The sequence below is a fragment of the Tauraco erythrolophus genome, chromosome 28, assembly GCF_009769465.1.
Source record: "Tauraco erythrolophus isolate bTauEry1 chromosome 28, bTauEry1.pri, whole genome shotgun sequence".
Taxonomy (NCBI): Eukaryota; Metazoa; Chordata; class Aves; order Musophagiformes; family Musophagidae; genus Tauraco; species Tauraco erythrolophus.
Genome location: NC_141492.1, coordinates 1,849,387 through 1,873,278, shown reverse-complemented (window position 1 = coordinate 1,873,278; position 23,892 = coordinate 1,849,387). Strand labels below are relative to the sequence as shown.

Genomic DNA, 23,892 nt, shown 5'->3' with positions numbered 1-23,892 from the left:
TGGAGTTGTTGCTTTCCAGGAGCCAACTGGGGCAGGACTGGGAGGCATGGAGCAGAGCTGAGGGTGGTGAGAGGACCAAAAACCTCTGTCCCAGCTACGGGGCTGCACCCCTCTGTGGGGCAGAGGTTTTGGGCATCCACAGGCATTGGGTGTCCACAGATGAGCAACAACACGCACGTGCCAAGTCATTTAAAGTAAATTAGGAAGGACATTGGCTGGTGCCAAACCAGTGGGGCCGAGCAGCCAAAGCAGAGCAGCGCGTGTCGGCAGCGGGCTGGACCCGCAGCAGGGTGCTGGGATCGCAGGGTGGGGGACGATACCTTTACATGTGTCCAACAGGGTTGTGACCATCTCCTAGACCAGGATGTGAAGCTGAAAGTGTCATCTGGGGATCTCCTACTACTCCGGACACTTTCTCCTCTTCCCGACGCTTCAAGCAGGCTGCTTTAGGGTTCAGATTGCGCTCTGCGCCAAAAACAGCAAGGGAGGGAGGGAAGCAACCTCAGTCTGGGCAACAGCATCCGAAAGAGAAGGTGGGGACAGAGTTCCAGGACAGACACACGGGACCATGCGAGGAAATAACCTCAGAGGCTGCGGTAACTTGGCCGGACCCCCGCTAGAGCAAAACCTCGTGCCCGGCTGAGCCCCCACGCCAGTTTTAACACGTGCTTCCTTACAGAAAACCCCAAGCGCCGCGCGGAGTTGAGGATGGAGTTTTCCAAAGCTGCTTAATGAGATCCAGGCACCAAATTCCCATTAAGCACAAGGAGGGATGGACAGAGCAGCCTCGAATCCGCCCCAGGCTGGGGCTTTGGGAAGCTGAGCCCACCGCACGCCGTGCCCGAGGGTGCCGCCGGCAACGCAACCGCGCAACCTCGCACCGAACGCGGGAGCCACGACAGAGATGCACGTGCACACAGAGACGTGGGGGGGAGAGAAAGGCCCCGAAATACACCTGCCAGCGGTTACCATACCTCGTACTTGCTGCTCCAGGCCCAGAATGACCTGCACTGCTTGCTGTAGGATGATCAGTTTGGTCTGTGCTTTGTCCGTTTTTAAGTGCATCTGACACATGCGTCCCAGTTCTTTAAAGGCCTCGTTAATGTCCCGCACACGCACCCTCTCCCTGGCGTTATTGGCCATTCTCCTCTCCCGGTCCCTCAGATCTTTGTCCTCCAGTGACAAGGCCTCGTCTGTACTGCTGGGTTCACAGCACCACAGGAATTAGTCAGGGGGGTGGTACCGAGGAGGGGGCTATACGTTGCCGTGCTGATAGTGCTTCTGGTGTCCACTGGAAATGGCTCAAACAGCCTCACTTTGCAAAGCCAATTGGTCTCGGGTGCTCCCTGGAGCAGCCCGGGCTGTCTGGGCTGTGTGTCGTCTCCACGAGCCACGGGAAGGTGCTGCCAGCATGAGGTCGGGCTCCTGTGGGGCTGGAGGGTGCTGCCACGGGCGAGGGTGGGCAGTGGATGCAGTACCGACACCATCGCCTCCTCCCCTCTGCAAAATTTTGCCTTCCTGTTTGTTTCCGGTGGAAAACTAAACGTTCAGGGAGGGTCTCAGCCAAAAACATGGGGTTCATCCCCCAAGGAAAGACTTTTTGGCAGAAAACGAATCCCTCTTTGTTAAGATTTCCTTCAAAAACCCCATCTGCAGCAAAATCCTCCCAGAGAGGCGACTGGAGCAGCCGTGTCACAGCAGTGCCAGGCAGCCTGCCTGGCCCAGCACCCTCTTACAGGTGGTGGGGCAGCACCGGGGGCAGGAGCCAAGTGCCCCAGTTGCTGCTGCGGCTTGGTCTCGGATGCAGACACTGAATCCAGATCTTTCAACACAGCCAAAATCATAGAATCATAGAATGGCATAGGCTGGAAGGGACCTCAGAGATCATCTAATCCAACCTCCCTGTCATGGGCACTGCAGAAGGGAGTGATTTGCTTTCCCAGGCACGGTCAGGAGCTTTGGGAGAGCCTCCACTGCTGGCAGCACCTTTGGGTGTCCAAAACAGGCAGGAAGAGGGTGGGAAGGCAGAGTCGTGCTGGCAGCATCTTAAACCGTGGCCTTGCCCGCAGCCCGTCCCCTCCAAACCCCCGATTTACTGTACAGACGACTTTCTCCCCCAGAGCAAAAAGTCTTGCAGGAAAGACTCCTATCTGAGGAGGGTCCTTGGGTGACACCTGGCACTGGAACGGACTGTGGCCTTCGGCTCCAGGGGAGCCACGTGGGGATGAGCCTTCACCAAGGAGAGGCCACAGAGTCAGAGCCTCTCTGGGTGTGCCAGGGGTGTGGAGAGCTTCCTGACGGTGCCTGATGGCATGGAGGAGGAGCGAGGGCTCCCCAAGCCAGCGTTTGCCTGGCAGGGACAGAGGGTTGCCCACTGTCCCTGCCCGCATTCTCTCCTCGCTGCCTTATCCCTGCTTGTGTCCCCTCTTCACTGCCTCGGTGCCCCAGCTGGCACTGCCACCTTCTCTCCAGCATTCCCAGGATGGCTTAGGGGGAGCGGAACCACTGGCCGCCCTGGCACCCGAGCCCACCCGTGGCAGGAACCCGTCTCGTTCCTCCGAGCACCCGCTGGCAGCCGCGGCTCCTGGCTGGTGGCTCCCGCTAGCAGGGACGCAGCTCCAGTGGCACCGGGCACGCCGCAGCCGGGCAGGACAGACTCGTCTCCCAGCCAGCAGCGAGTGCTGGTGGTTGGCACAGCTGGGCAGGGTCCTCCGGGTTCTGAGGCCGTGCAGTGCCTTGGCTGCCTCGGGACCCTCTCCAAGGGGCACTGCCCTGCCTGCCTGGCCCCTGCGCCGCCCTCCGAATCTCCTTTCCCTTCCTGCCCCGTTAGCTGCTGACAGCAGCAGGAGGATCCTGGCAGCGCCAGCTGGGCACGCAGGGACCCGATGGACGTCCCGAGGGGACGCGGGGGTTGGCTTCTCTCCTGCCAAGCAGCCCGAGGGCCAAACCCTCCAGAGAAGGGACCCCCGGCTGCCTGCACTAGCGTCTGCGGAACACAGCACGCGGGGCTCGGCTCGCGGCTCCGGCTGCGTCTGAGAAGGGTTTAAAAAGGGACAAGCGTGGGAGACCAAAGTGAACACGGTGCCAACTCTGCCTAGCCCCTGCCCCCTGGTGCCCCGCAGCTCCTGCCTCGATCCGCGAGCAGCAAGTACGAGGTAGAGAGTGGGACCACCGAGAGGTCACGGCTGGGGACTGTCTGTAGGAGATCGGAAAGAACAGAACCGGAAAAAAAATAAAAAAAAAAAAAACTTGAAATAAAGGAAGGGGAAATTAAAAAAGAGACAGAAAAAAATATACATGTTATGAAAGGCAAAAATTTACAAACTGAAGAGAGGCACAAAGGACTCCAACATCAATGCAACAGCAGAGGCCAGCAGAGAGGAGCAGAGCCAGGCACAAACCACCGATGCGTGTTACAACAGCCTCTGCAGAGAGAAAGGGGTTAACCTGCCCCGGCGGGAGCATGCACTGCGGGATGCGGGAACCAAGCAGCCAAGTCCTCCGGAGCGGAGCGGGAAGCCAAGCCCTCTGCTTCCCCTTCCACCAGGATGTGGCACCCGGGACGTGGCACCCGGGGCGAGCGCAGGCCAAGCACGGGTGGCCGAGACGGGCACGGACGCGCGTGGGAAGGGAGCGAGCGTGACCCGGCGAGGGGGAGAGCTTGTGCGTGCCCGCCCGCAGCTCCGGCCTCTGCCCGATGTGTTCCATGCTCCCAGCTGGAGTCGGAGACCGGTTTGTACGGGCGGCGAGGGCTGCCCAGCCCTGAGCTCAGCAGCTCCGTCCCGCTGCCCCTCACACGTCTCCGCTGATCCTCGGGGGGTTGCCAGGTGCCCACAAACCCAGGGCTACGGTGGGGGCACACAGGAGTGCAGAGCCCCCGTGCCAGGTGGGCACGGAGGCTGGGGCACCGCTCACTGCTGGTGCAGCAGCGGGCAGAGACGGGCTCTGTGCTTGGAGCAGCCCTCGGAGAGATGTCAGAACTGGGCACCCCCCGGGGAGATTTGCTGGGTTTTTTTTGTGTTTTGTTTTTTTATTTTGCTGACCAAGCAGCTGAGTCAAACACTGGGCTGCAGGGAAAGCAAGGACAGCGTAGGTGCCCCCTTGTAGGTGCCCCCCTCGGGGATTGGCATGCAGCGGGGAACAAAAGAAAGAACAGCAGGGATGCAAAAAAGGGAAAAAAAAAAAAACCAACACAACAACCAAAAAAAAGGAGGAAAAAAAAAAAGGACATCAACAGCCTTGGCAACCCAAGGCCACAGGGGAGAGAGACAGCGTGAGGCACCACAGCACATGTCACAGGAGACAGACAGACAGACAGCCCCGTGCCGATCAGGTACGTAAAATATCACCACTCCGGGACCCTCACTGACCTCTAACTTGTTGCTCCAGGTTCAGTATGACTGATACGGCCTGGTGTAGGATTAGCAGTTTGGTCTGCGGTTTTTCGCTGTTTAGGTGCAGTTGGCACATGCGTCCGAGCTCTTTAAAGGCCTCGTTGATGTCACGGACCCGCAGGCGCTCACGGGCATTATTGGCGACCCTCCTTTCTCTCTCTCTCTCGGCTTTTTGCTCTGGGGGAAGAAGATCGTCCTCCTCATCCTCATCTTGACTAATGGTTTAAAATAAGAACGAGACAGGGACATTCCTCGCGTGCACTCTCAGCACTGGTCAACTCACAGAACAGAAACGCGCGGCGAGGCACCGAGACGCCAAGCCCTGCGCGTGGCCCGTGGCGCTGTGCCCCGTGTGCCCCCGCCGGGACGCGCCGGCGCGGTGCCCCGCGCCCGGACACAGAGACACGCAGTGACTTTGGAGAGAAGTCATTAAGGCTCTTCTTCTGCCTCTTTTTTGGTTTGGTTTGGTTTGGTTTTTGTTCTTAATGAAGGAAGAAACCACAACAATGCGATTAAGGCCTGAGCTGGTTGCCAGGAGGTTGCGGAGTGGCCCGGAGAAGGTGTGTGGGCCAACACCGGTGTCCTAAGCTGGCATCCTGGGAAGATTCAGCCCTCTGCCTCTGGGGCAGGAGGTGGCTGCCGCCTGGCAGGAGCGCGGCTGGCGCTGCCCCTCCGGGCACCATCGCCCTGGCGAGGTCTGCGAGCCCATGGCAAGGTTGCAGAGAAGGACGACCTGATCCACTGCCACACCTGGCTGGATGTGACGGAGGATGCAGGAGCCTGAAGCGGGCAGCGGAGACAACCCGAAGCAGGGAGGAGGCTGAAACCTTCCCCGCTCCTGGCCGAGGGGAGCCGAGTGCCCGGCCCTTGCCACACACGGCCACAAGCAACACCCTGAGCGACCACGCAGGTGGGTGCAGCTTGTGTGGACATGGCACAAGCCCTCTGCTTTACCAGCAGGATGAAGCCCTGTGGCCACGGGGATGGGAGTCAGCAGGGACCCTTCCCTGGCACGGCCTGAAACGGCCGGCCGCGGGGGAGCAGGGGGAGCCCAGGCTGTGCCACCTCTGCGTGAGCATGGGCAAGGGCTTGCGGGTCTGCACCGCAGGGCAGGTCCCGGCTTCACCAGGCCGTGCCCAGCGGGTCACCGCAGCTGTACCCCAGCCCAAATGCCCCCAGCCTGGTAACAGAGTAAGTGAAGGGAGAGACCTGTTCAAAGAGCACCTTGTTCTGTTCCGGGAGGGTTTCAGCTCCTTCTTCTCTTCCTCGGAGTTATCTGCCACCGACGTGTTCTCTTCGTCCTCCTTCTCTTCCCTCTTTATTTCGCTGGTGCCCGAGGAGACGCTGCTTCGCCCCAGCCCCCCTGACAAGCCTGCTGAGGAAGCAGAACCACACATGGAGGATGGAGGGACCTGACCTACACGGAGGGCTGGGGGAGTCCCCAGGCCCTGCTCCTGCTGCGCTGCATCCCGGACTCATCCTGCATCACCCATCTGCAGCAAGAGGAGCTGGAGGGGTGCCAGCTCTGCCCTGCCACCGCTGCCCGTTCTTCTCCCCGCCACCTCCCAGGCCCTCTGGAGTCAGCGCCCAACCTCCCCCAGCACAGCAGGGCCTGGGGGCTCCGTGAACCCGCAGCTGGCAAGAGGGACAGGAACATGTAGCCTGGGAAAGGCTCAAGGCACAAACTGCCCTGCAGATGCTGCGAGGAAGCACTGGCCTTGCGAGAGCACCCATCTCCTCCAGGAGATGCACAGGGCTGGACCTAACGGGTGACCCGAATCTCGCCCGTGGCAGGCGAGCCCCGAACACACGCGCAGAGCTGCCTTACCGCTGTACGTGTCCTGCGGTCTGCTGAGGTCGGGGAGTGAGCTGGGCTGTGACGGAAGCGTGACATGGTTGTGGAGCATGCTGGGGTTGTTGGACAACCCGTCTTCAGGGTGACCTCCCCCCACCTATGGCAGAACGAGCAGAGTAAGCCTTGAGAGGGGCAAGTGTCCCAGCCAGCGGGCACGGGCACGGGCACCGCAAGCGCAGCTGCAGGGCTCTGCACACCAGGCTGCGGCACAGCTCTATGCCCTCCTTGCACACTCCCACCACCCAGAGCGTGGGCATGCAGGAAGGAAGAGCCAGCCTTCCCTCTGGGGACCGTGGCGGTGGCACTGCAGAAAGCAGCTCCGTGCCCTGCACATAGGCTGGACCCAGCAGAAAGTCCCCATCAGTGCTGTCTCCTCCTGCCGTGAAAAAGCCTCTCTCTGCCTGGGTGCAAGGCTGGCACACTGGAGAGGACACCCTGCCTGGACTGCTCGTGTCCTGTCTCCATCAAGTACTAACGTTTCTGCCACCTCCCCAGTGCCACCAGAGCAGGAGACATCATCCCATGAGCAGCATGAACCTCACCCTGCAGGGCCTGCACACCAAGGGCGAGGGTCAGGCAGCACTTCTGAGCCTGCAGCCCCCGACCTGCCCCATGCCAGGGCCAAGGACCAGCAGGGCAGAGCCAGCCCTGCTGCAAACACTCTTGTTTCTGCAGCTGGCAGCAGTTTGCAACAGAGGACACACAGATGATTCACCACTTAGCAGCAGAGTCTGGGGAGCTCAGCAGGGAAGCACGTCTGATGCTCTCCAGAGGCTGCAGACATGTCACCGTTTGCTGCTGCAGGCAACCAGCTCTGCCAACAACGTGCTCTTGTGCTCACCAGTCTCTGGACAAGGGGGGACCCTGGTGACCCAGCACTGGCCCCATGTGCTCAGGGCACCCGGGACCTGTCGTGCTCCCTGGACTCCGAATGAAACATCATCAGCGCTCCCCACGTGCACGGAAGGACGTGGTACCTGCCCGAACGGTTCGGAGCAGAGCAGTCCTGGTGACACCTGGCTCTCTATACTCGCAGTCCTGCCCTGCACCAGATCCCTTTCCTCATCCCTGTATCCCCAAGGACAGCCTGAAGCTGTTTTGAGGGATTTCCATCCATGCTGCAGGGAAAGAAGAGCTTTCACCATCTCTGCCTGCCTCGAGAAGGGGCATGAGCAAACTGCATGCGGGGCTTGTGCCCAAGAGCCACCACTGTGCTGAGCATGGATTCACTCCCTGGCACGAGCACTGGCAGCCACTGCACTTCTGTGCACGTCACCCGTTCAGAGCTGTTACAGCTGATGGAAGCTGGACCACACTGAGCTATTCCCACACCAAAGCCAATGTCACTCGGGATGGAGGACCCCGTGTCGGGGGTCTCCGCCACGTCCCCACCAGCTGCCACGATGCTTCCGCACTTACCAGACTCGGGTGCCTGTTCCCCAGGGACATGACGGAGGCGGGGAAGGCCTGGCCCAGGCTGCCCACGGTGGCACTGTGAGCCGGCGCCGAGCCCAGGAGCCCGTGCATGTCCCCGTGGTTGCTCGACATGGCAGCTGTCTGGCCCACGGCGTGATTCCTCAGCACGTGGATGGCTTCATCCAACCTGTCTTCCATTTTGTTTTGCTTGAAGGACAGGACAGAGAAATAAGTCTGGGTCAATGCCTGTAAAGCCAGCAGCCCACCAGCAGCTAAAGAACGGCTCGTGGCAATCACGCACTCAGCTACGGCAGGGTGGGTATGGGGAGAAATAACCCCCCGACCCAGCCAGTGCCATCCCCTAAAGGCACAAGGGCTCAGACAAGTGGAAGTGCTCAGGAAAGGGAGGCAAAATCCAGGCAGAAATCCGTTTGGCTGGGTCGGACCCACAGGGATGTGCCCGGGCTCTGATCAGCGGGAGGGCGCGTGGCTGCGCCTCTGCCAGCGCGGCTCTGGGCTCGGGGAAACGGCACCCGGCTCTGCTCCCAACCAAACCTCCACCTGTCTCCCAACCACCCTCCCTGGGCCCCCGGCGTTCGAGGGAGAGGACTCGACCCAAATCCTTCACCGCCAGCGCACAGCGGATGGAGAAGAAAAGGAGATGGCAGATCTTTCGGCAGCACTTACCAAAGTGTGGAGGCTCCCTTCGTAGCTGGGAGATAAGGCACCCTGTCCGCTCGCTCGCGACCACTGCGACGTGCCTGCGGACAACGGGGAGAGTGTGAGACTGGGCCCGGCTGCCACTAGATGGGGCTGGCAGCGGGGCGACCACCATGGCATGCACGGCACCGCGTGGGCCACCATGGCACTGCATGGCACCACACAGGTCACCACGGCACGGCATGGTGGCACCACACGGGCCACTATGGCATGCATGGCACTGCATGGGACACCATGGCACCGCACGGGCCATCACGGCATCACATAGCACCACACAGGTCACCATGGCACTGCACGGGCCACCACAGCACTGCATGACACCACACAGGCCACCATGCTGTGCATGGCACTGCATGGGCCACCATGGCACCGCACTGCACCGTGCAGGCTGCCACGGCACCCCACAGCACTGCACAGGGCACCACGGCACCACATGGCACTGCATGGGCCACCACGGCACCGCACTGCACCGTGCAGGCGGCCATGGCACCCCACAGCACTGCACAGGGCACCGTGGCATCACATGGCACTGCATGGGCCACCACGACACAGTATGGGACCACACAGGCCACCACGGCACTGCATGGGCCACCATGGCACCACATGGCACTGCATCGCACAGCACTGCACAGGCCATCAAGGCACCTCACGGGCCACCAGGGCACCGCATGGCACCGCACAGGACATCATGGCACCAAGTGGCACAAGAGGCTCACCTCTGCTCTGCCTCAGCAGGAAACTGAGCTCAGACCTCGAGAGGTTTTTAAATCTGCATCACCTCGGAGCGTGCAGCCAGCACCCACGCTGCGCTCGCTCCGACCCCAGGGGCGCAACAGGCTGGTGGGTGCACGCGGCTCTGCACCCTGGGCACCGAGGATTCTCGGCACCAGCTCTGTTGGGCAGAAAACGAGACCTCTCCTGCCGGATGGGAGCAGAGAGGCACTTTTGTCGGGTGCTGAAAATGGTTTTTACCTGGTTTGGGCTGCTCCCCAGTTCCCACTGTGCTCCTCCCACGGGAGACAAAACCAGGGACGAACTCTCCCAGCCTCACCAAGACGGGCTGCGCAGACCCAGGGTCTGTCTGAGCGGCAGGAGCGGGTCCCAGGGAGCAGCAGCTTTAATCCAAGCCCGTGGCAGAGCCGCCTGCCAAAACTCCTGTGCCAGGGCGAAGGCAGCGCAGGCAGAGCCATCGCCCTCCCGCACGTGGCGTTCGCCGCATCCGGGCACTGCTTGGCTCCAAATGAGGGCAAAGCTAACCTTCAACTTCGCTCGTCCTTCCTCTTCGCTCTCCCGCTTTTAAAAATAAAAGGGGTTTGGCGAGATTGCCCAAAGTGTCTTTAATGAGGGTCTGGGCTGAGCTGGCAAGTTCGCTGCCTTGGAACCCCTGAAAGCAAAACCTGGCACCCCCCTTCACAGCACGAGCAACGGTTGGCACCTACCTGCAAGCCCCTGAGGGGAGCCGACCGGTGTGGAGGGGTTTGACGAGAAGTTATTGCTAGAGTGATCGGGGGAATAAATCTGGAGCGAGAGAAGCAGGGCACGGTCAGCAGCGCCCAGCCCCGCCACGGCTCTTCCCCTCCCCAGCAGCGCTGGCAGCCCAGGGCAGCAAGGACCACCCGATGGCACCTCCCTGCCCAAACCCACCTCAGCCCCCCAGTGCCCCCTATTAACACCGGGGTCTCTGTCCCCACTGCCCCCACCCCTACAGCCTCCGTTCTTCAGGTCTCACCTCAGAGGGAAGCGAGAACCCCAAGAAATGATTGCAGGGTGCAGTGCTGGGCACAACTCTGCCACCACAGAGAAGCAAAGGTCCATGCACTGGAAGGACAGAGGCAACCCCCAGCTCTGACAGCCCAGTGCTGCCCAGTCTGAACCAGCACACGCAGGGCCAGTACTACTGGGACCTGCAAGTCCTGCCATGAGGGCTGCATAGGGTCATCTTGCCCAGAGCAGTACTAGGCTGGGTGGCTGCAGTGCCAGCTCATGGGCATGAGTCTGCGAAGCCACCGTAACGTCCAGTGCCTCAGTTTCCCCATCTGCCAAAAGGTGCTTTTGCACAGCACCGGGCCTCAGGATGGCAGCAGAGAGAGGAGAGAAAATCCTCCCTTTAGAGGCTGCCATGGTTTTGGGGTGCATTCACCCAAACTTCTCAACGTGTCCATCTTCCCCACTGCCCAGAGGATCCCTGTTACGGAGGGGAGGTCCAACGATGCGACAGGACAGGGAGAGGGTCAAGGATCCACAGAAAGTCTTACTGAAGCTAGTGCCTTCCCGAGCGCGTCTCCTGAGCTCCCAGCTGTGGTTCCTCTGTTACCTGCCGAGAGAGGACACAGACATCACTGCCAGGGCACCAGACACCCGCAGGACATGGCACCTGCACGAGACCTTCCCAGGGGTCACCCGCTCCGAGAATGAAATTTCTTGCTTTTGCTGCTTTGCTTGAAAATTAAATGGATGCCCAGCTGGGAGCAGCCCGGACGAGGGCACACACGCCTCAGCAGCTCTCAGGCTGTGCAGGAGGGTATTTTGAAGACGCGGGGCCGAAGGTGCCATGCCATCAACAGCGACTGAGCGTCTCTGCTGCAGCATGGCCCGTTTTCACGGGGCATCTCAAGGGCACCCTACAATTGCAAACTTGCTCCCCTTCCTCTAAACAAGGGGTTTTCTAGGAATCAAGGTCAGGATCCTCATTTCCTGGGGAACGAGACTTCATTTCACCGACAGGTTTTGCAGCAGGTTCAGAGATTAAAGCACCTGGGGGTTTAACGTGGCATCCAAACGCAGCACAAACATGACTATTCCAGATTTAGATGAACGGCTTCACACGTACCCCCACCTTCCCACAACGCAGATGCAAATCCTTCTCGCAGCTCATTGAAGCCACGGCACCTCCACGAGATAACGTCTCCTCCCAGACCCCCCAAGCCAGGTGTAAACCCCCGAGCCAGCACCTGTCCCCCTGCTACGGCCTGCCCGGGCAACCAGTGGCAATAACCTTGCTGTGCCTCTTCCTCACATAGTAACTCCATGCACAGGTGACACACAAGGGATAAAAAATGTCTGGGTACATTGGAGACAGGTATCACAGCCTCGGGCATCAGAGGTTTGCACAAGACTTTGATTTTCCAGCTAAGCCTCCGCACGGCAGCGCAGCGAGGGAGACCACGCCGGGTACCAGCATGTGCCCGGGGCTGGACGTACCCATCAGAGTGTCCGTCCCGCTGATCGGGGGCGTGTGGCTGGAGACACCGTACGGCGTGGAGGCAGAGGAAAAGCCAGACACGGAGGGGAGTCCACCATTAACCTCTCCTGAATGAAGCTGGTAGTTCTGGCAAAGAAGGGAAGGAGAAGGGTGAAAGGTGTCCTCAAAAGGTGGCCGGGCTTTGGTGCCCAGGCCAGGACCCAGGTCCTCCCTCTCGGCAGCTGCCCCAAGCCGACGGCTATGGGACGAGGTGACACGTGGCCACCTGCCGAGCGGACCCCCAGCCCACCCACAGGGCAGCGCGGTACCATGCGTTCGTGCTGATGTAAACTGTTGAAGCCGCCGGACTGCGGGAGCGGGGAGGAGGAGCTGCCCAGCATGGCCCCGTAACTCGACTGGCTCATGGCACCCGCGGAACTCCACAGGTCTGGCGAGTTGTGGAGCCCATCTGGAAGGAAAACCAGAGCTGAGCAGGGCAGAGATGCTGGCGTGAGTCCCACCGCCCACACGGGGACGAGTCAGCCCAGGCTGAGGGGCTGCGTCCGTCCCCACCACGTCCTGCCTACGCCGGGCATCACCTGCTGAACAAACCAGAGCCATTTCAAGGCTGCTTCGTGCCTCACGCACCCCTGCCCCAACCTGCCTCCCCCTCACGTGCTGTGCAATTCCTCCCATCACCCGTAACGGGCCAGGTACCCCCTGCTCCAGCCAGCTTGGAGGATGCCAGGGTGGTGCCAATAACTCACCTGCCATATAAAAGGCTCCGGGATACACGGTGCTGGGAGGTTTCGAGGGAGTATATCCAGCTGGATCCCTGCTGTAGTCATCACCTGAGTTGGATGGATACACCTGTGGGGCAGGAAAGGGGGTGAAGACCTTGACCACCCCACGGCCTCCCATCCTCCCCCATGGGTCACCCCACCCCGTGCGGCTTCGCTTTTATTCATCGTGGCAGATGACAGAGTCGGTCCCACAGCAAAAGGGGGGTGTGGGGGGAACCAGAGCAGCTGAGCTGAAGTCGGGGCGGCGGAAACGAACGGCACAGCTCCGCCAGAGAGCGGCGCAGGGGAAGGGGGCACAGCGCGGACCCCCGCAGCCCCCTCCCGCAGGAGACGCCGGCGCCAGCAGAGAGTCTCAACTCGCTGCTCTAGTTCCTTTTTCTGCGGTTGTAACTCTTCCTGGGTAACCACAAGAGCCATCGTTTCTGGGTGCCAACCCCGCGCCCTCGGGCACGGGGCTGAGCGGCAGCGATGGGGACCGGCGAGGATTTGGGAGGTGCCAACGCTGCCGAACGCCGGCTGCGGCACCGGGACTGCAGCAGCCGCTCCTGAGCACGGCCCCTGCTCAAACCCTCCGTGGAAACCAGCCTGTCCTGCTCGAGGGGAAACTGAGGCACGGGGGAAGCCGAGGGCCGGGCAGACCCTCAAAAGGGGTGTCACAGGGAAGGGGACAGCTCTCGGCCAGATTTCTGCAGCACTGTACAGCTACAATATTTAACGGCATGTTAAGCAAAAGAAAAGGCTTTTTCTTCGCTTTGCTTTTCTTCTGAATTAACCAAACCCACCCCAGAAAGCCCTTACAGAAAATCACCCTGTGCCAGCACAAAAACATACTTTTTTTTTTTCTTTAAAGCAGAAATTAATCACGCAAAGAAACCGAAATGCCACTCAAAATTACGTGAGAACCTTTGTCGCAGCCTATTTTCACCCCCATTGATTCATTCTGAAACTGCTAATTTTTTTTTAATTTTTTTTTTTTTAAAATACACACGAAAGCAGAGGTGGGTGCAGGGGCTGGCCGGGCACGCTCGGCCAGCTCCGCCTGGAAGCCACAGCTTTCTTTGGAAAGGAAACCTGCCCTGAGTTTCTCTTCCCCCACACCCAGCCAGCTCCTCCGACCCCAGCATTACGGGGCAAAGTCGTTCTCCAGTTCTGTAACTGGTCAGAACACCAAAAATTTATTTATTTTTTTATTTATTTTTAGTGGAGGAACAGAAAATAGAGGTCTTTTCATTAAAAAAAAAAAGCTCTGAAAAGTACTAGTGATCACACTTAAAATATTTTGCTTCATTTTCCCCTGGCAATCCAGGTTCTTGCTCCCCTTGAAGTTGGGGAGAGGGGTCAGAGCCCCAGGGGCAGCCCTGACCCCTCGCCACCCATCGGCTCTCGGGCAGCGACGGACCCCGTGGGGTGACACGGAGCCAAAAGCAACTTGCGGGCACCAGCGCTTGGGGAATGCATAAAGTAAAGCAAAAGTAGAAACAAAAATTAAATAAAAGAGAGGGGGAAGGGAAAAACCTGACGGACGCTGGCAGCTGCCCTCCGTCCCTCGCTCAAAGAAGGAAATTCCCGGCGTGGCATCGCGGGACGGCGTCGGGGCGAAGCGGGCGCGCGGAGTCGCGGGCGGGCAGGGGAGAGCGGGGGAACGGAGGAGGCCGCGAAGAACAAGAATCCAGTAAATTGACTTTTGCCTATAATTTGATTAAATAGCGGGAGCCGGGCCGGGGAATCGAGCGAAGCACGTCTAATAGCCCCGCGCCATCTGCCAGCGGCTGGCACCCGGCCAGCGCGCCAGGCAGCTGCACGGCAGCGGGGTGGGGAGGTGGGGGGGGGGGTGCCGTGGCGAGCTGCAACATCCATTTCCTAAATCCAGGGCGAAAAGAAGAATAAAATAACGGGGATGAGCCGACCAGGGTTGCAAAGCAGCGGGGAGTTCGCCTCGCTGCGTATCCGCCCCGCTCCGCCGTTCCCAACCCCTCCGTCTCCCGTTGGGTGCCGGGGGGCTGCGTTTTCACCGAAAATTTCACGAAATCTTTCGTTCCCTCGCTGAGCACAGAGGAGGCTGTGAAAAGCCAACTCGGAATTCCGAGCGCCGGCCAAGCAAGGAGCACCCCGGTCCCGCCGCGCACGGGGGAAGCGGCTGAGCCCGCGGCCGCCGGCCAAGCGCCGCAGGAAACGGTAAATCAGCGCCAGGTCCCAGTTCCCGGCGCTCGCGCCAGCGGCCCCAGTGGCCCCGGGGACCCCCAGGTGAGGTCATTTCCTCCGGTTCAAATTGCCAGCATGGCGAGAGCCGCCTGCAGAGCCTCAGCGCTGCGATTCGCAGAGTTTTGTGGGGTTGGGTGGGTTTTTGTGGTTGTTTTTTTTTTTTTTTCCCCCCCTCCCGTCCCTGTTTTTCTCGCTTGAACACACGAACTGGGGTGGGACTTCAGGCGGAGTGACCAGACTGCGAACTGGAAGGCTAAACCAGTTCCCAGCCGCTGCACTCGCTGCAGCAACAAAATCCTGGAGGAACCAACCCACTTGCAACAAAATCTCTCCCCAGTTTGCTCCGGTAAAGCTGGTTGATGTGCGGTGGGGGCTCGGGGGGGCCTCATCCAGCCACGGGTGCTGTGCCTGGACATGGCAGCCCGCGGGTGAGCACAGCTGCTGCTTTCCAGCTCCGCGTCGCAGGGAGGCTACACGGGGCTGCGTGCTCCGAGGGCAGCCCCAGCACGTGCCGCTGCCCCGGCCCGGCACCTATTTCACAAGAACTAAGCCCAAGAGGCTGGGGGTCACAAGCACCAGTCCCTCTGTGCCCAAACGGTCCCTCTGTGCCCAAATGGTCCCTCTGTGCCAAATCTGGTCCCTCTGTGCCCAAACAGTTCCTCTGTGCCCAAATGGTCCCTCTGTGCCAAATCTGGTCCCTCTGTGTCCAAACAGTCCCTCTGTGCCCAAATAGTCCCTCTGTGCCAAATCTGGTCCCTCTGTGCCCAACCTGGTCCCTCTGTGCCCAAATAGTCCCTCTGTGCCAAATCTGGTCCCTCTGTGCCCAAATGGTCCCTCTGTGCCAAATCTGGTCCCTCTGTGCCCAACCTGGTCCCTCTGTGCCCAAACGGTCCCTCTGTGCCCAAATGGTCCCTCTGTGCCCAACCTGGTCCCTCTGTGCCCAAACAGTCCCTCTGTGCCCAACCTGGTCCCTCTGTGACCAGATGGTCCCTCTGTGCCAAATCTGGTCCCTCTGTGCCCAACCTGGTCCCTCTGTGCCAAACCTGGTCTCTCTGTGCCCAAATGGTCCCTCTGTGCCCAACCTGGTCCCTCTGTGCCCAAACCGTCCCTCTGTGCCCGACTCGCCCGGCATCGCCTTTCACATCCCTCTTTTACCCATCTCACGCTGCCAATGCCTCTTGGTGCCTTTGGCAGAATCGCTCCCTTTTCAGCCACCCGCAACTATTCCGGCCGCTGACCTCTCCCAAGTTTTCCAAGCAGCTCGGGAATTGCAGATTAAAGCACTTTTTCTTTTAGCAAGATGCTGATTAACCTATTTATTTTGCGCGGGGTCCAGTGATAACACGGGGTGGGCTCCCGCGCAGGCGAGTCAGACAAGAAAGAGCCTTTGATCCGTCGCCTTTGAGCCCGGCAGCTCCTTTTGCTCCACGTTTCTCTCGCCACCTCGGTGCCCGTTTCCCTCCCCTGGGTGTGGAAGTTCAAAAACAAACCCAAAACCGGAGCCCAGGGCAAAGGGAGGGCAACAGGAAAGAGGCAGCACCGGCCCATACGGCAAAAAGCGGAGCTTTGCGGTCGAGGGGCAGCCGAGGCGACAGCCAAGAGCTTTTTGGGCTGGAAAAGCTCCGGGCTCGGGCGCAGGGAAAGAGTTTTGGCAAAGAGGGAATGGTGATTCCTGTGGGAATCGGGGCTGCGACGGGCAGCACCTCCTGCCACCTTTGAAATCCGAGGCCAATAAAGGGCCATTTGTCGGGAGCGCCGTTTTCCCCGTGCGTCGCCTCCAAATTTCACACGGAAACTCGACACGGTGACGCGGATTCTGCTTCCAGCAGGTTTTCCCTGATAAAACACAGACTCCTGCAGCAACTCGGCACCGTCGACCGGAGCTGATTGTGCAAGACACGAGTCCGCAGGACCCCACCAACACCGTGCCAGCAGCCCCTCGGTGCCTTCCTCCCCCTCCATCCTCCCGACGGCAGCAGCAGCTCGGGGCCGTTTCTGAAGGCAGAGCCCAGGGCGGAGGTTCCGGACTGAGCTTCGAACACCACACCATGAGATCTCCCCCACGAGCCGCCGCACACGCGTGTTCCCTGCGGAACAGGTGCCAGCTTCACGGCTCCGCACCCGCTCCAGCAGCGCCAGCCTGGGCTCCCATCGCCCGCAGGACAGAGCCTGCCCGTCCCCCCGCCAGCACGCAAACGCTCCGGCGAGGACCGCGGCCCCACCGCCGCACAGCCAGACAGCTCCCATATTCCTGCAGGAACCTTCCAGCCCGCTCAATTAGCTTTCCTGGAGATCCCATTACTCCCAGCCACAAAGCCATGGTTCAGTTTATTCCCCCGGAACAGCCGCGGGAGCACGGCGAGCGTATTCCTTTCTTATAAGAGCGCGGGCAGCGCGCACACCTGGAGCAGCCCCAGCTGCCCGCCCGCCTTACAACCACTTTGGTTTCCCCTCTGGAGCGAAATCCGATCGCTCCGAATATTACATTTCACTCAGGCACTTGTGACATAACGTCAAACAGATGAGAGCCAGCCAGGGCAGCAGGAGAAGGGCTCCGGGCTCCGGCCACGGGAGCATTGTGGTTCCTTCTCCCCACTTAGTGCCCCAGAACCACAGCCTCCCAGCGCTTCTCCTTCTCTCCTACGTAGGAAGCTGTAGCTGGGAAAACTCTTCCCCATCCTGCTAAAATCCAACCCTTTGATGTCTGGGGTAGCTGGACCCGTAGTGCTGGCAGCTCTCTCGGTAAAGGGAGCAGGGACACCCAGGAGATGGGGGAATGGGGAAGAGATACTTGCAGGGAAAACGCTCCTGCCACTTACCGAGGAAGGGAGTCCAGGAGGCACCTTCCGAACCTTTTTGGGCTGTCCATCTAGTTAAAAGAAAAGAAGAAAGGATCTAAATTTTGAATCACAGAATCATGAAATGGAAGGGACCTTCAAGATCATCTAATTCCAACCCCCTGCCATGGGCAGGGACACCTTCCACTACACCAGGTTGCTCAAAGCCCCATCCAACCTGGCCTTGAACACTGCCAGGGATGGGGCAGCCACAGCTTCTCTGGGCAACCTGCTCCAGTGCCTCAGCACCCTCAGTGTAAAAAATTTCTTCCTTAGATCCCATCAAAATCTCCCCTTTCAGTTTAAAGCCATTGCCCCGTGTCCCATTACTGCACACCCTTGTCCAAAGCCCCTCTCCAGCTTTCCTGTAGGGGCTTAGCAGGAGGGAAAACGAGAAGCTACAGCTAAAAGTCACCAAGGATGGAAGATGCAGGTACAAATAGGGCTCAGATCCTAAATGCCCTGTAGCCAAGGATGCACCAATAACGAAAATGGCTGAGAATGAACCTCTCCTCCTCATCTGTACCCTTCGAGGGTGGGTTTCACCCACACATGGAGTTCACGGGGCAGAGGTGCTCACCGGGCTGCACTCGCTCTTTGGAAGGGACTGAGCCCATAAATAACCCCTCGTTGGGTTGGGGTCTTTTCTGAAACAATCTAATTTCAAGTGGGTTTGTGGAGAGAGGATGCAGAAAGAGAACAAATGGACGGATGGGGTTGTATTTTCATGTGCTCCTTATACAGTAAGATACTTGGGAAAGCTTCTCCGCTGCCCTCCTGCCAGTCTCTCCCCAGCCCATCTCTCCAAGTCCAGCTCCGAGCGGGGAGGACAGTGTCCTGGGGGACGGGTGGCAATTCAGGAAGGCGGCGGGGGGGAAACATCCAGGGGATTGGCTCAAGGGGAAGCACTGGTTCAAAGTTTGAGGGTTTTTTTTTTTAGTTCATAATTAAGGAAAGCCCCAGCTAGGGGGGGTGCAGGATGCTGACACAGCAAGTCTGCCAAGCCAGGGACCCCGCCGGATTGTAGCTCAGGAGGAGAAATTCATCACGCAGAACGACCCGATGCATAAGAATCATTTTCCGGGCCGGCAACATAACCTAGCAACGTTTTAAAGCGGTGACATCAAAGTGGATGCCTTTCTCTGAAAAGCACTGGAAAAAAATACACGTAACACTGGGTCACTTCTGGTTTCGTTTGTTGGGGAAAGCCCAAAATAGCAGCAAGAAAGTGACTTCGGAGGGTGTGGGGGGAACTATGACAAGACACACGAGTCGCAGAGAACTGGGGCTTGTCTTCACTTGGAACTCAAATTCACACCCGACCTCGGCTTTTGTTAAAAGCAAAATGGCTTATTCCCAGGTACATCCAGACGTGGGCAACTCCCGCTCCGGAACACGGAGGCAGGCAGGTGGGCAGGCAGAGGTGCTGCAGCGACACCGCTGTGTCCCAGGGCACAGCTCCCACGGCCCGGCACAGCGCCCGGACCTCACGCCGCTTCCTAACGACTCATTCCTGGCAGTCCCGTTTGCCTGCAGCAGGACCGGGCTCCAGGGGGGGCCACCAGCCGTAAAAACAGCCTCGGAGGCGGCCCAAGGTGCTCCAGGAACAACTACTGATGTGCAGCATGGCTGGAGGTGTTTTTAGAAGAACATCAAGCCATTTGCTTCTGTCACCTAATCTGCCATTTTCCAGAAAGAAGGAAATTCTACATGACTGAGTCCAAACCCCTTTTTTTAAAAGGTGATCTTCCAGCACCTTCCAGTGCCTAAAGGGGCTACAGGAAAGCTGGAGAGGGGCTTTGGACAAGGGTGTGGAGTGACAGGACACGGGGCAATGGCTTTAAACTGAAAGAGGGGAGATTTCAATGGGATCTAAGGGAGAAATTTTTCACTGTGAGGGTGCTGAGGCACTGGAGCAGGTTGCCCAGAGAAGCTGTGGCTGCCCCATCCCTGGCAGTGTTCAAGGCCAGGTTGGATGAGGCTTTGGGCAACCTGGTGTAGTGGAAGGTGTCCCTGCCCATGGCAGGGGAGCTGGAACTAGATGATCTTGAAGGTCCCTTCCAACCCAAACCATTCTGTGATTCTGTGATTCTATATATATTTTTATTTTTTTTTCCCCCACCCCAAAAGCAAATGCCAAATTCACACCATGTGCACACATGGCAACACCAGTGTTTTCATTCCTGAAGGCAGATCCAACACAGGCACCCACCCAGTCGACAGCCCCTGTGGCTGCGTGTCCAAGCTGCCGGACAAACCGGAGCGGTGGCACCCAAGGGTGACCCGAAGCAACTCACCTATGTTGCTCTCAGCACCTCTTCTGCGAGGATTGTTGGGGTAAGAAAAATACTGAGACCCCCCTTTCACCCCGGTGGGGGAAAGCGTGCTCGGACTCGCGATTCCCATTTCGCTGGGCAGGAAACCAGTCTGCAAACAAGGAGACAGAAAAGTCCTTCCATGTAATTACACTGGAAAACCACCACGCTCGCTGGGAGAGAACAGAGCTGCCTTGAGCTGCCTGTGCACAAATTCAGCTGAGAGGGAGAAAAAGAAAAAAAAAAAGACAAGCCAAAGGACCAGAAGGAAAAAATCAAACATGTAAATACGGGGGTAGCTATAGGGGAATATACGTGCAATAAAAAAAGGGTCTTTCAAGCTGGATCCCAGCAAGGAAGCTCTCTACAAACCGAGGATGCAAACTAGCCGGTGGCATCACGGGGAGCATCCCGATCCCACGAGGGCAGGACGGGACCCGCCGCCGGTTTTATTGGCCAGCCTGCCGAGGGCAAGGAGGCGAGAGCTGGGCCAAGGGGCTCGTTGGGCAGCGCTGCCCGCCTGCCTTGCCAGCCTGCCCGCACCGCCACTGCAGCAGGAGCGTCTGCAGGAGGTGGCGAGCTCTGCCCACGCCGTGGCTAACGGACTGACTCGGGAGAAAACTCTTCCCTCACCGCCTCCGAGGTTTTACAGCAAGTTTTTGATGTGATCAGTGCTTCGGTGCCCGCGGGGGACGCATCCGATGGGCGCAGCATCCTCAAAAGGCACATCCGACCCAACGGCCCCACGATGCCATCGGGGACCCGGCCGAGGCAGAGGACAGACCCAGCGCTCACCCACCAGCAAAGCCAGGAGCTCTCTCCAACATTCCTAAACCGACTGCAACAACAGCACAGGTCACGCAGCCAGATGCCCATCTGCCCGTGCCCCAGCCCACAGTGCCAGCACTGACGGTTTCTCTCCTGTGCCCAGCGTGGCGCAGCCGGACTCATCGCAGACGATGCTACAGAGCTGCGACGCTCCTGCTGGGGGTGGTTTTCTCTTGCATTTTATCAGGGAAAAGGCAAATCCCTCTTTCTAAAAAGAGGAAAACTCCTCCCTTGTGTTTATCCCAGCTGACCTTGGGCACGCTGGGAAGTGGCGCGGAGCCGGTGCCCAGGGCGCTCGCTGGCTCCCAGGACAGAGCAAGCACGCCGTCACTTGCAGGAGCGCACCCGCTGGCACTGCCCCTTTCCCCTCAGGAGAAAGTTAAATGTATTTACGTGGAATTTAAGAGGGCTGGGACCTTTAAGCAACAAAAGTTTAGCTTTGACCCATCTTCTGAGGGTAACACGTTGAAAAAAAGGAGGATTTCAGGCTTTGGAGAAACTGGAAAAGCAAAACCCACTGCTTTAAAAGTCTGTCTCCTCCAGAAAAGGGTTGGGGAGGGAAAGAGGAGCTCGTGTATTCACAGCTGGTGAAATTCCTGCAATCTGTTCCACCGGTCATATTACCTTTGCTCTGAAACTGCTACGCGCCGCGGAGCAGCACGGCCAAGAAAAGCGCGCGGCACAGCACCCCGAAGGAGCTGCCAGAGCTGCCCCGCTCCTCTAATGCAGAGGCATTGAGATTTTAAGGCAATTCCCCCGAGAAAAGGGATTTTCTGCCACTTCCCTCTCCCTGGGGATACCTCCAGGGGTGGTTAAAGGTTAAACGAGGGGGGAGCTGCAGCTCTGCCATGGAGAAGGGCTTTAACGTGTTCCCCATCCAGTGCATCTGCCACCCGGCAATTTTCCGGTGCTTTTCAGAAAGAAAAAAACCCCAAACAGGTCAACCTGCCCCCAAAACCGGAGCCAGAAGCAACAACTGTTCTGGGGGCACGGCAAGCGCGCAGACGGCCCCGCTCGCCTCCCACCCCCCTGCACAAGAGGGGTTTTGTCTCCCCTCCACATCAAACGGGCTCCCGCGATGCCACCCGATCCGCACCCGCGCCAGGGCCTCTCCCGCCCCGCGGCACCATTTGCCCACCCCGTTTCTGTTACCTTATATCTCCCCCCTCCCTCCACGAAACCCCGGCAAAACCGTAACATTAAAAAGCCAGGCTTGGCATCCGGCCCGTTTTTATTTTAGCAGCTTCAGTGGTAAATTAAATCCACTCTGGCACAGGCAGCCAGCACAGCTGTTTCAGCAAAGGAAACATCCTCAGTTCAGAGAGAAGAGGAAATTATGACAATTTGTGTAAAATTAAAACATGTAATATGTGTGCGTGTACACGGAGAAAATCAAAGGCTGTCCGGCCAAAGGCTGCTCCCTCGAATAAAATGGTGAGATTGTTTCCCCAGGGCCACGCTCGGGCACTGACGGGGCACTTGCAGCAACACATCAAAGCGGAGGTGCTCGCTGCTTCCCGAAAAATTATTTCGGGATGCAAGCGGCAGCAGGCTGGATCATCTCAGGGCCGGTCGACTGCGTTCCTGGGCTCTGATTTATGTCTGTGGTATTCCCCACGGGAAGCAAAGTTTTCCCCCTGGCACAGCCCCTGGTGCTCCGTCCCGCTGGGGTTCACCCGGGGTGAGCCACCAAGGCCGGGGGTTTGCCGCAAGAAGCAGCTCTCCCCACGCTGTGTCCCTCCTGCATCGTGGAGACGAGCATCTGCTGCAGGTCCTGCGTCGACGGACCCACCGTAAAACCAAAACGTCGCCCGGTGCCCACCGGAACGATGCTACGACGGCTCAGAACCCGTCTCGCAGACTCTTCCTCCCCGTAACTGGCGAGCGGGGGGACATGGGGATGCTGGTGGGGGTACGGGGGGATGAGGGCGTGCAGCACCGGGCATGGTGCTTGGAGGGAAGGTGGGAAGCCCACAGCAGGCAGCTGGAGGCAGAAGGTGCCTCCTGGTGCCCATCTCTGCCTACGCCCCTGTCCCAGGGAAAGGTGTTGCTTGGATCCAGCTCATGGAAACTCCCTCTGAGGGCAGCGCTGGCCGGGTCGTAGCTGATTAAATACAAATCAGCCCGAAACAGGATTAACGAGAACAAACTAAGTGAGCTTGGAGAGGTTTTGAAAAGAACTGAGAAGCTGCTACAACCCCATTTTCTAAACTTTTCGACAACTCTTCTGAGCCACCAAGGCACACCCAGACAAACCCCTGACGCTCAACAGCCGTTTCTGAGCAGGGCAGAAGTTTCCCAGGGCCTCGTGCAGAGAGGTGAGCCCCAAACCGCCCGGCTCCTTTCACCCCCAGGCTCTCACTCCTGGAAACTCAGCCCCAAAACAAAGAAAAAAAAAAAAATCTCAGTGCGTTTTATCGTTACCTGGGTTAGTCCTGGCACCCCCGTGTCTCTTCCGAACGTGGAGTACGAGGCTCTTTCACTGCTTTTCCCTACAGTGGAGAAAAGACAAGACATTTGCTGTAAGAGGGAAGGGGAGGTTCTCGTAATGTGTCTGCAGAGCCGACGGCCCCGTCATCGCCTGCTGCCAAACCAGGAGCTTTTTCAAGTTCACGGACAGCAGCGCTCGGCCGGTCCGTGCACGGCGAAACCCGGAACTGGCAGCGACGCAGGGATGTGCCTGCGGCTGCGGAAACTGGCGGTGTCAGAGCAGAGCGGATAAAAAAAAAAACCCTCCAGACATATTAAACAAAAAAAAATCAAAGAGCTGAATTTGGCAGAGGCAGTGACAGAGCAAAACGAAAGGCAGGCACGAGCGAGCAGACTCTGCGGGCGCTTTCCAGACAATAGGAAACACAATTCCAGCCGCACCGAGCAGCACCGCGCGGAGCTCAGCTCCGTCTCCTTACGGCGCAGGGATCACCCGCTTCCCCTTTCCCGGTGGAGATTCCACTTCCCAAAAACCCATCCAGATCTAACAAGCAGGCATTTAATAGAGAAGTGTTTCCTTCTTTTCCAAGCCCCCTCCATTAGGTCCCCCCCTGCTGCGGGGCTCCTCGCAGCCGGAGCATCCGGAGCATCGCTGCCCGCTGGGATGCTGCACGGACCAGGATGCTGCACGGAGCAGCCCCGGGTGAGCCGAGCCCACGTGCCCCGGCGCTGCCGAGTGAACTTTAGCACCCAGCGACGGCTTTTATCAAACATGCTCGAACCTCACCCTGCCCACACGCTGCTGAAAATAGTGTTTTCAAGGAGGGGGGGGGGGCGGGGGGGAGAGAAAAAAAGAAACCCAACGCACATGGTGAAATGTTTCCGTTCCTTGCAGTCTCTTCCCTTGCAGT

General features: G+C 58.8%; 1 protein-coding gene across 11 annotated transcripts in view; it reads right to left on the bottom strand.

The window, feature by feature from the left end:
- TCF3 (transcription factor 3) overlaps positions 1-23,892 on the bottom strand; it is an 84,504-nt gene that overhangs the window by 8,236 nt on the left and 52,376 nt on the right. For 2 of the 11 annotated variants that reach the window (XM_086627731.1, XM_086627729.1), the window contains 14 exons: positions 22,976-23,043; positions 19,706-19,835; positions 17,391-17,440; positions 12,334-12,436; positions 11,896-12,035; positions 11,587-11,713; positions 10,641-10,699; positions 9,825-9,903; positions 8,353-8,426; positions 7,669-7,872; positions 6,223-6,346; positions 5,604-5,769; positions 4,371-4,609; positions 321-465 (listed from right to left, as the gene is read on the bottom strand). In XM_086627731.1, the coding sequence (XP_086483857.1) occupies positions 323-465; positions 4,371-4,609; positions 5,604-5,769; positions 6,223-6,346; positions 7,669-7,872; positions 8,353-8,426; positions 9,825-9,903; positions 10,641-10,699; positions 11,587-11,713; positions 11,896-12,035; positions 12,334-12,436; positions 17,391-17,440; positions 19,706-19,835; positions 22,976-23,043 (1,706 nt within the window). In that variant the 3' untranslated portion in view covers positions 321-322. Of the gene's footprint in view, positions 1-320; positions 466-974; positions 1,202-4,370; positions 4,610-5,603; positions 5,770-6,222; positions 6,347-7,668; positions 7,873-8,352; positions 8,427-9,824; positions 9,904-10,640; positions 10,700-11,586; positions 11,714-11,895; positions 12,036-12,333; positions 12,437-17,390; positions 17,441-19,705; positions 19,836-22,975; positions 23,044-23,892 lie in introns of those variants that run through there. The other 9 variants (XM_086627733.1, XM_086627734.1, XM_086627735.1 and 6 more) reach the window with 9 other exon arrangements.